Raw genomic sequence first — 12012 nt, 5'->3', positions numbered from 1 at the left:
ATGGTTATGTGACATCCCCCACCTGAATTCAAGATGTCAAAGAGACAGACACCCCAGGATCAAGCAAAGCTTGTTACAAATGCCTCCTATAACTGTTAGCACCTAGCGGCATCCCCGCTCCTACAAGGTAATGCAGGTAAGAATCTTGGATGAGCGGGAGGAGGCTTGGTATCCCTATCGGGGAATCGAGGAAGTGGTTCTAGCTGATAGACCGCTCCCCATCCCTGAGGTCCACTCCTGAAGCCTCTGCACCTCCTCCAGTACCTCATTACGCCTCTGTACCTCATAAGGGAATCCATGGGCACGCATGGCTGCTTCCTTTCTCTTGGCCACACCTTCTACAATATCCTGTACTACCCTTAGCTTGGATTCCTGGCCACTTTCAACCCTGTGTGCTTTAGCCTCATCCACTGGGTCCTTATTCTTACCCTACATCACATAGCGAAAAGCACGTTCTGCTTTTTCAACCAAAATCTGAACGTTCATACAACTCCCTATCAAACACCATTTTAACTACTTCTTTAACATCTGGAAGTAGCCAATCGATAACAAGTTGTGGGTAGCCTGGATTATCATGAGCTGGATTATTCATAACCAGAGAATAAGCACACATAAATCACTCCTATTCTGCAGGGGGCTTGTCAGGTTTTGGCTTAACAAACACTGGCAATGGTGGTTGCTGCAGCAAATCCAAATAAAACTCAGATAATTTCTGAACACAGGAACTGGCACTGTCCCAGACCTCTAACACCCTGTGGAATATGCAACCAAACCTCAGAACTGACTCCCTTCTGCAAAATTCTCCCCCAGTCTCCTCTAGTCAGGTCACAAAATTCAACCTGCTCCCTAGTTTTCCTAATCCACTTCTTCTGTGCCCCCGCTTCTAGGGCAAGGACCTATTTCTTTCATTATGGCTGATACCTCCACTAGTGAAAGGTGTTTAACCTTCACCTCTGTACGTGTACCTTCACCCTGATTATTTTGAACTGTGGATGTGATTACAGGCTTCAAAGGGACAGGCATTTTAGGGGCAGCTTTAGAGTCCAGATTGCTCAAGGAAGGAAAAAGTGGATTATAAGGAGGTGGAGCCTCCTCAAACTATACTGTCCACATCAATGCTTTCTCCTTCCAAAAGTTTCACTGTCGGTTCTGTATTCTCCAATTCTTGTAGAGCACCTTCTGCTCCTTATGAGACTCACATTCTTGAGCTTTCTCAGTCAAAGCCTCAGACCTTATAACATAGTGTGCCCATTGATCAGTGACCTTGTCTGTCAATTCTTGAATCTCACCTGCCTGCATTTAACTTCAGTTTTATATTTTCAACATTCCAGTTTCCATATTCTTTCATAAAAGCTCTGGCTGTCACTATCAAATCCCAAACAACTGCAGTTTTTACCCTTTTCTTATAGCAATCTTTTTTGCTAAAAAAGTTGCCTTCCAGATGTTTAACCACTGCTTCAAGCTGATTTGGTCTTGTGAAGATGTTCATCTCCTTAAGGGGACCCTCACCATGAGGATACTTATCTCCCCAGTGACTCCATTGTGACTCCATTGTCCCTTAAAAATGCCTTAAACCCCTCAATATCCTTAGGTTACAGTCTCTGGGATATTAGCTGTTAGCCCAATCAGCAAACTGCCTGGGTCCTCAGAATTTTGGTTTGAAAATAATTTACTTAGCAGCTGGGTCTAACAAATCAAATCCCATCAGCTTGAACTCTAGGGAGATGTGGATAAAAATCCTTGACAAGAAGAAATTAGGGTCTTTTTATGTTGTTTGGACTCTAAGGGACAAAAATTTCTAAACATAAGCAAGAGATCCCCCAGGATTAACTTGGCTTAGCCCTAAAAGACTTATAGAGCTGGCATATTTCAGCAGCTCTATCACTATCTGAAACGTAAGACTGCAACTCATTTGTGTGTGTCTGTTTACCTGTTTTAACCTTGTAAATAACGGTTACTACTTCTTAGTTAATCCTTCGTTTACTACAGGATTGGCTACAACTGTTTGGTGTGAGATCTAAAGTGCAAACTGACCTTGTATAAGTGACTGATCCTTTGGGACTGGGAGTAACCTGAATATTTTGTGATATTAGGTGTAAAATGACCATCAGCGACAGAGTCAAGCTTGCCTGGGGAGGCAAGAGACATTAGAATGCCCAAGGAGACCGTCTGTGACTCCATGTTAAGGCTTTATGGTGCCTGAGTTTACACTTGTTACGTGGTTGCTGAGATCTAAGTATAGAACTCACAACCAGTTTGGGGTTTGTGCCCTGCTTCTTAACAGTCTGCCTGAGGTTAGGATTCTTGCTTATGAGCCACGCCAAACAGTGTGACAAGGGGGTCAACAAACATGGACAAGGGTGAGTGGATATAGTGTACTTGGACTTTCAGAAAGCTTTTGACAGGGTCCCTCACCAAAGGCTCTTCAGCAAAATAAGCAGTCATGGGATAAAAGGGAAGGTCCTCTCATGGATCAGTAACTGGTTAAAACACAGGAAACAAAAGGTAGGTGCAAATGGTCAGAGAGAGTTAAATAGTGGGGTCCTTTAGGCATCTGTACTTGGACCAGTGCTGTTCAACATACCCATAAATAATTTGGAAGAAGGGATAAACAGTGAAGTGGCAAAGTTAGCAGATGATACAAAATTACTCAAGATTGTAATTCTTCACAGTCTGGTAAGGATTTAACTGAGGGATCTCATAAAACTGGGTGACTGGGCAAGAAAATGGAAGATGAAATTCAATGTTGATAAATGCAAAGTAATGCACATTGGAAAACATAATCCCAGCTATACATACAAACGATGGGGTCTAAAGTAGCTATTAGCACTCAAGAAAGAGAACTTCGGGTCATTGTGGATAATTTTCTGAAAACATCTGCTCAATATGCAGTGGTGGCAGTCAAATAAGCTAACAGAATGATAAGAACCATTAGGAAAGTGATAGATAAGATAGTAAATATCATAATGCCTCCATACAAATGCCTGGTACACCCACACATTGAATACTGCATGCAGTTCTGGTTACTGTCTCTCAAAAAAGATATATTAGAAATGGAAAAGGTACAGAGAAGGGCAACAAAAATGATTGGGCGGGGGGTGCAACAGCTTCCATATGAGGAGAGATTAAAGAAACTGGGACTATGCAGCTTTGAAAAGAGACAGCTAAAGGGGGATATGAGACAGGTTTATAAAATCATGAATGGTGTGGAGAAAGTGAAGAGGGACATGTTATTTCCCCCTTCACATAACACAAGAACCCAATTAAATTAATAGGCATTAGGTTTAAAACACACAAAAGGAAGTACTACTTCACATAATGCAGAGTCAACCTGTGGAACTCATTGCCAGGGGATGTTGTGAAGGCATAAAGTACAATTGGGTTCCAAAAAAATTAAGTTAATGGAGGATAGGTCCATCAATGGCTATTGGCCAAGATGGTCAGGGACGCAACCGTATGCTCTTGTTGCTCCTCTGACTGCCAGATGCTGGGACTGGACGACTGGATGGATCATGTGATAATTGCTGTTCTGTTCATTGCCTCTGAAGCATCAGGCACTGGCCACTGTCAGAAGACATTCTACTAGACTAAATGGATCATTGGTCTGACCCAGTATGGCTGTTCTTATATTCTGATAACATTTAACAGCGTAAGGATAAGCAGAACTGCATATGTGTAAGAAACTGCACAGTAATCATGTTTAGTGTTGTGCATGTATAAGATTGCAGAGTAATCATGTTTGTGAGAAAAAGAAAAGACAAAGTAATTAAAAAGCTAGAAAGTTTGAACTGACAGTGAGGAGATTTAACATGGAAATGAGAGACTAATACATATATGTAAGAAAAAGTTATAAATAGGTTTATATAACAAAGGGAGATTGACACTGTGTTGTCCAGTGCTGGAGACAAATGTGATGGGATCATCCTGATGATGTTACCACTTGTGAGTAATAGATCATAGGTGCAAACTAGTATTTCACACTTGGTGATGATTCCTCACTGGATTTGCAGTTTGAGAGCGAACATTTTTACAGTTACAGAACAAATACTTAAGTATTATCTTACAGCATGGGTTACAGATATTACAAGTGAGATTAATGTATGCAGCAATTTACAAGCATGACAAAGTCTAAACACACTGTTACAAGTCTAGTCTAATACCTATTTTAGCAGTACTAACACACAGGTGAGTCAGATTGTTTTCCAACTATGCATTTGATAGTGTTCAGTTGAGGCCTAGGAACCTTGGCCTAAGCTGTCACCTGGTCTCGCGGCATCACACTCCTCCAAGAATTTTAATAGATTGGTGAGGCATAATTTCCCTTTACAAAAGTCATGTTAATTCTTCCCCAGCAAATCATGTTCATCTATGTGTCTGATATTTTTAGTCTTCACTATAGTTTCAACCAATTTGCCTAATACTGAATTTAGGCTTACTATCCTGTAATCGCAAGGATAGCCTCTGGAGTCTTTTAAAAAAATTGGCATCACATTAACTAACCTCCAGTCATTTGGTAAAGAAGCTGATTTAAGTGATAGGTTACACACAACAGTTAGTAGTTCTGTAATTTCATATTTCTGTTCCTTCCAAACTTTGGGGTGAATACCATCTGGTCCTGGTGACTTATTACTGTTTAATTTATCAGTTTGTTCCAAAACCTCCTACTGACACCTCAATCTGGGACAGTTCCTCAGATTTGTCACTTAAAAAGAATGGCTCAGGTGGGAATCTCCCTCACATCCTCTTCAGTGAAGACTGATGCGAAGAATTAATTTACCTTGTCTACAATGGCCTTGTTTTCATTGAGTGCTCTTTTAGTACCTCAATTGGTCCAGTGGTCCCACTGATTGTTTGGCATGTTTCCTGCTTCTGATGGACTTTTTGCTCTTAGTTTTGTGTCTTTTGGTAATAGCTCTTCAAATTCTTTTTTGGCTTGCCTTATTTATGTTTACACTTGACTTGTCAGCGTTTATGCGCCTTTCTGATTTCCTCACTAGGATTTTACTTCCAATTTTTAAAGGATTCCTTCCTGCCTCTAACTGCCTCTTTGTTGTTAGTCATGGTGGCTTTTTTTTTTTTTTTTTTTTAATTTGGGGAATACATTTAATTTGAGTCTCTAATATGGTGGTTTTTTAAATTTTCCATGCAGCTTGCAGGCATTTTACTCTCATTACTTTAATTTCCACTTTTCTAGCTTCCTCATTTTTGTATCATTCCCCTTCTTGAAGTTAAATGCTAGGGCTTCTTTGGTATTTCCACCCCACAAGAATTTTAAAGTTAATCACATTAAGATTGCTATTACTAAGGTTCAGCTACATTCATCTCTTGGACCAGATCCTATTCTTCACTTAGGATTAAATCAAGAATTGCCTTTCCCCCTGTGGGTTCCAGGACTAGCTGCTCCAAGAAGCAGTCATTCATGATGTCTAGAAGTTTTATCTCTGCATCCTGTCCTAAGATAACATGTAACCAGTCAATATGGGGATAATTGGAATCCTCTATTATTGTTTTCTATTTTTATAGCCTCTCTACTCTCCCAGGGCAGTTCACAGTCACCATCCTGATCAGGTGGCTGGTAGTATATTCCTACTACTGTACTCTTTTTATTCAATCATGGAATTTCTAGCCATAGAGATTCTATGGTACAGTTTGATTCAAGGTGGAACAGATTGTTTAGTATAAGTAGTTAGCACATGTTCTAAGGGACCATTCAAAGTAGAGTGGTCTGTTAACACCACTGTTAAACACCTTGCCTTTAGCTGTGGGTACCTTTCCCAAACCTGAAGAAGAGCTGTGTGTGGCTCAAAAGCTTGTCTCTCTCACCAACAGAAGTTGGTCCAATAAAAGACATTTTCTCATCCACCTTGTCTCTTTAATATCCTGGAACCGACATGGCTACAACTACACTGCATACAAAATCACACGTTGTCAGTTTGCATGTTTAAAGGAAAGTGTACACAAATGAAAATCACTAGTGAATCTTAAATTTATTTGGGCATAAGCTTTTGTGGGCTACAGCCCACTTCATCGGATGCATGCAGTGGAAAATATAGTAGGAAGATATATACACACAGAGAACATGAAAAAATGGGTGTTGCCAGACCAACTGTAAAGAGACTACTCAATTAAGGTGGGCTATTATCAGCAGGAGAAAAAAAAACTTTTGTAGTGATAATCAGGATGGCCCATTTCAAACAGTTGACAAGAAGGTGTGAGTAACAGTAGGGGAAAAATTAGCATGGGGAAATAGTTTTTACTTTGTGTAATGACCCATCCACTCCCAGTCTTTATTCAAGCCTAATTTAATGGTGTCCAGTTTTCAAATTAATTCCAATTCTGCAGTTTCTCATTGGAGTCTGTTTCTGAAGTTTTTTTTGTTGGAGAATTGCGACTTTTAGGTCTGAAATTGAGCGACCAAAGAGATTGAAGTGTTCTCCAACTGATTTTTGAATGTTATAATTCTTGATGTCTGATTTGTGTCCATTTATTCTTTTGCATAGAGATCGTCCGGTTTGGCCAATGTACATGGCAGAGGGGCATTGCTGGCACATGATGGAATATATCACATTGGTGGATGTGCAGGCCTCCCCTCTGCTGAAGAGACAGCCCAGCTATGGATTAGCCATGTATTCTGCCTCTGGCCTTCTGGAACACATCACGTCCGAGCGGAGATCACAATTCATGACATGGTTCTGGTGCAAGGCCCTGTGCCTGCTGGGAGTCTGCACTTGTCTTTCCTCTGCATACCATCCACAGTCTAAAGGCCAAACAGAAAGGGCCAACATAATTCTTGAGCAGCAGCTGTGCTACTACATCAGTCACCACCAGTATGATTGGTCTTTGCTTCTCCATTATGCAAAATTTGCCTACAACAACTCAGCACATATGACTATGGGTCAAAGCCTCTATTTTACTAACTATGTGTACCACACCCAATTACTCCCTTCCTCTCCCAACCTGGCCTCCTCAGATCTGATACAGCAGATGCACTGGGACTGGGAAGAAGTAATGGGATACCTGGAAAAAGCAAGAGCAGACTATAAATGGAATGCAGACCAGCACCCCACAACAAGGCCCCACCTACTCAGTGGGACAAAAGGTATGGTTCTCTACAGGGCATCTCTGCACCGACAGACCTGCTTGCAAGCTGGACTTTCGATGCCTTGGTCCTTTCAAGATCCTGCAGCAGGTTAATGCAGTCACCTTTGAACTACAGCTACCCTGCTATCTGAAGATTCAGCTGGTGTTTCATGTATCACTTTTGAAACTCTACACAGAAAATCCTTTGCCCCGCAGGAGCTGGCCACCTACTCCCCCGGTACAGGGACACAAGGAATACAGGGTGTGATGGAGTGGTGCATGTCTCTCCTGGGTGGGGGAGGGTTGTCCCCGATGGCCATGGGCTCCGGACGCGCGAGGCGGATGTAGCCCATGGCGGTGTGCTGGGGAGGGTGGCTTGTCCCTTCTGGGAGTGGTCTGGTGTGCCTTGGGATGGGGCAATGATGTGCTCTGCGGGAGCATTGTACCCAATGGGCAGCTGTTGAGGGCGGGGGGGCATGCAATGGAGGTGTGCTCTGGGAGGGGTGACTGTGTCTCAATGCTGGGCGGTTGTAGCAGTGGCAGCATGCGCTGCGGGGGGAGCGCGTACCCTGTACCGCTGTGTGCGGGCGGGGCTGTGCCTTGCGGCGGGGGGCGGGGCGCTCCGCCAGCTCACGAGCGCTCCTCAGGGCTTTGCCGCAGCCGCTCGGGAACACGGGACCGCCCGGCCGCCGGCGGGCCCCGCCCCGGGCACAGTCCAGGCCGCCGGCGGTGAGGATGGCGCAGCAGTGCGAGCGTGGGGCGGCGGCCGTGGCGATGATCCGCCTGCACAACCCCCCGCTCAACGTGCTGAGGTAACGGCCGGGGCTCCCCGTCACACTGGGGGAGCCTGGCAGCAGCTCCCGGGGTGAGGTGTGCGCTGCAGCGCCGGGAAGGGCAGCGGGGCACCCCTTGTTTCGTGCTGAGCCTGTGCGGTGGTGGGCAGAGCCGGTATCTCCGCTCGCCCGTGCACCTCGCCTGGGGCTGGGCTGGGCTCCAGCACCTCCCTCCGCACAGCTCCCTCCGCAGCAGGGACAGGCCGGGGTTCGGCGGCCGAGCCCCAGTAGCGCGGTGTGCCGGGTGTGCCCCGGTCGGACACGCACAGCCGGTGCGTTCATGGGCCTGCAGAGATACCCTGACCCTGTACTCTGGCCCTGGCTTAACAGAACCCTGGCACTGGAAGGGAATTTGGCAGTGTTGCAGAATTAGCTGGTGGTTTGTCTAAACATTAACCTGCTTACTTTATAATCAATTGACTTTTACTGCATTTACTTAAAAAAACAAAAGTTCCTTGTGTGGGCACTGTAGTGGGAAGAGAGCCTGAGCTATAAGCCCATGTATCAGAGGCCTGGTATTAGGCAGGCCGTGCTCACAGAATCTGGCAAAACAGTGCTGATACTGCAGAAATACACATTCCTAAAAAGTACTAAGCATAGATTACTCACACAAACACATCCCCATATCAAGGATGGTACAAAAACATTCCCCAAGGATAACAGGAACACACTGAGCTCTCTTAAAAGAAAAGGTCAGGATAACAGTACTGTACGCAATAAAGATGTTTTAGTTGAACCAACATGTACAAGGTGATGGGTGATAACTAGCCATGTCGGGGCAGTAACTATGTCAGAGGCAGTACGTAACTTGTTTGTATCAGGTTATAAAGATGTATCTTGGAGGGAATATCTTTGTCGGGGGAGGGGGGGGAATGGAAAGTCTCACCATTCGCTGAGCTGCCTCCATTGTCATGGGCATATATGTCTTATGTGGGCGGCGGGTGAACCGCTGGCTTGGGGAGGCTAGACCCCTCCCTGCTCCTTCTGCCCAAGCCTCCACTCCTTCTGTGCCAGTCAACAGAGCCCAGAGGTCCCCCTACCACTGCAGCTACTGGCTGCACCCCCGCCACAGTGCCGAGAGGCCGGGCAGCATAGCCCCAGCCCCGGAGTGCCAGGAGGCCAGGCAGCTCAGCCCCAGCCCTAGCCCTCCCAGCGCTGGGAGGCCGGGCAGCGCAGCCCTGGTGCCAGCCCCATCTGGGGCCATGGCACACAGGAAGAGTTGCCTGCAGAACGGGAAGCAGGAGGGGAAGTGGGGGCGAGGCCACACATGGCTGTTTGGGTAGGCTCAGCCTCCTCCAGCCTATGATACCTGCCTCCCTTGATGTCTTAGTATTCTCATAGAGTCTGACAGGTGCTATTACCGTGCTTTGTTGACAATAAACCAGGCCTGGTGCCTTCGTACCTTAATGGATCTTGTGATCATTGGGCAGTTCGCTTGAGGTCTACCATGCTGGCTGTCTGCACAGAGCTGGGGCAGCATGCAGGCAGAACACACACACACACCGCCAAATATCTAACCACAGGTACTGTAATCCTCCATGAAATTAACTCAAATGTGTACAGTCCTTCACCATTTTGATAAAAAGAAACAGGAGCACACATCAGGGGTGCTGGAACAAATTTTTATAGTGGGGGTGCTGAGAACCATTGAAACAAACTGTAAACCCTGTATATGATGGAAACACTTCAAGTCAGGAGGTGCTGCAGCACCCCTAGTTCCAGCACCCATGGCACACATACTTTTTGGAGTCTCTGTAAAGCAGGAGGGAGCCCAACCTGGCTTAAAGAAGCACAAGAACTTGAGTATCACCGTCAACTAAGTTTTTCTCTGAGATTTTCAAAGTGAAGTTTCAGTTTTCTTTGTTAGGGATGAAAATAAATGTGTTTCATATCCACAATACCACCACCCACTTTTAAAATGGATAATATTCTGGAAATTAAACATGTTTAGGACTTTGAAGGAATTTAAGAAGGTCTACTTTTTCAGATTCTAATTTTGATGTCCAACTTTTTTTTTTTATTCCCTTAATCTGCAAATATTTTTGTTGAAACACAAATCTGTTGGTTGATGTAGATCTAAACTGATCTTGTGCATATATTAGTTTAAAATAAAATTATTACTATGGTTACCATATTAATGAGTGCTGTTGGGAGGGCACTCTTTGCGGTGCCTGTGGCTTTGGAATTTGTTCCCCTTCCTTGGTTCAAAACAGCCCAAACTTGATGGCCTGTGGGGCACACTATAAAGCCCATCTCTTTTCCTGAGTGCCTGTAAAGGTTGTTGAGTCATCAGTGTTAAATGATTGGAAAAGGATGATTGTTTCAACTTTTGACTGTGGGTTTGTTGGTTGGGGCGATTATATGGGATGGAATTGGTGCAATTTAGTAAAAAATGAAGGGAATTATTGATCTATATTTTATGTCAAAGGGGCCTAGAGCTTTTCTGTACTGGGTAAAAGTGCAGGTTGTCGTAAGGGTACAATTTGTAAAGCTGAAAATGGATGAGAACTTAATTGGGTGGTAACAGACTGTGAATCCTTATGATGATTCAACCAGATGATATTCTAAACAAGAAGAACCCTTAACCATGCTTGTAGCTGTTTCCTTTGCCTCATATTGACTCAGGTTTTCTAGGCTTCAGAGTGACAGATAAATATTTGGAATATATATATAATAAGATTCCAAGATTGTCAGAGAAGTCTACAGAGGAAACATTCTATCTCAAATAAATAAATCAGTTTTAGAGGTGAGTACGAGAAAGAAATGTAACTAGTCAGGCTTGGAAGGCAGTGCATTCGGCAGAAGCAGGGCTCCCCAAGGCCCAATTTTGCAGCTCCCGCATACCAACAAACTCCCGCAGAAGTCAGTAGAAGTTGCTCAGATGCAGCACTTCCCCTCACTGGCCTGGTTCTGTAGCTGCTGCTGCTTTCCTATGAGTTCAGGGGAAGTGTTCGTAGCCTCTTAAAATGTAAAAGGCATTGTGGGAGAGGCACCTGGGCTTTGCTGGAGAGAGGGCTCTGTAACTGTTTTCTTCTGAAATATCAGAGGCTCTTCCCTTATGCAGAGCTCAGGAACTTTGCAGGAGAACAGAGACTCCACCCTGCAGCAGAACGGAGATGGACAAATGACTTTTCCACAGTGTCTTTTAAATATCAGATGTCTGAGTGCAACTTTCTCTTTCAGGTCAGGAATCCTAGACTCCCCTTGTCTGTGCAGCTCAGGAACTTTTCAGCAAAGGGGACTTTTTCTCTTTGCTGAGCTTTAAGAGAAGAGCTGGTCAGAAAAAAGAAATTCCTGCAAAATACTTTACAGGTTGTTTTTTTTTGGGGGGGTGGGATTTGTCCTGAATTAGGATGAGACACCAAAAAAGCAAATTATTTTGCTGGAAACAAATTAATGGAAAATTTCATTTTGGGAGAACCAAAACGGATTTTCCCAGCTGCCCGCCTGGCAGGCTCTTGTCCATTTTACTTAATTGACAAGAGCCTTCCTGCCTGGCTGCCTGAGAGCCAGAGAGCTGGCATGCTCAGCCTCTCACCTTCCTTCCAACCCTGAAGCCACAGGAGCTGAGTACCCCAGCTCTGTGCCTGTCCAACTCCGTAGAGCTAGGCAAGAAGGCTGAGTGTTCTGGCTCTGTGCCTTTTTGGCCCCAGAGCCTCGGCAGCTGTCTGTCAATTTCATTTTCTGCCTGCAGCAGGGAGCTGTCATTTTAATTGACCCCCCATGGAAAAAAAATTCCATTTTGCAAAAAAGGGGTATTTCTTTGTCAGAAAATCATCCTGGCAAAAATTGGAGCCAACTCTTCTTATCCACAAAAGAATAGCTTTCCAACTGATACTGGGATACCGTAGACAGTGTTCACATTTGAAAAGGGATGTTGATAAAATGGAGACAGTGCAGAAAAGAGCTACAGAAATTATCTGAGCACTGGAGAAAATGCCTTACAGTGACACTGAAAGAGCTCAATCTGTTTATCAGAAAGAAGATTGAGCAGTGACTTGATAACCGTGTGTAGGTACTGTGATGGGTTCGGTTACAGAGACCCCCTTGGGACTGTCACCTGACATGCTGGAATTACCTCTGAGCCTGTTTCCTGCCA

At 44.6% G+C, this 12012-nt stretch overlaps 1 protein-coding gene across 1 annotated transcript in view; it reads left to right on the top strand.

Moving 5' to 3' along the window:
• Positions 1–7764: 7764 nt before the first annotated feature.
• EHHADH (enoyl-CoA hydratase and 3-hydroxyacyl CoA dehydrogenase) overlaps positions 7765–12012 on the top strand; it is a 48799-nt gene continuing 44551 nt past the window's right edge. Inside the window, exon 1 of the mRNA XM_077826043.1 lies at positions 7765–7892. Coding sequence (XP_077682169.1) covers positions 7816–7892 — 77 coding nt within the window. The 5' untranslated portion in view covers positions 7765–7815. The remainder of the gene's footprint in view (positions 7893–12012) is intronic.

The sequence above is a fragment of the Eretmochelys imbricata genome, chromosome 9 (genome assembly GCF_965152235.1).
Source record: "Eretmochelys imbricata isolate rEreImb1 chromosome 9, rEreImb1.hap1, whole genome shotgun sequence".
Lineage (NCBI taxonomy): Eukaryota > Metazoa > Chordata > Testudines > Cheloniidae > Eretmochelys > Eretmochelys imbricata.
The sequence above is the reverse complement of the archived record's forward strand: the minus strand, read 5'-3'. Positions and strand labels throughout refer to the sequence as shown.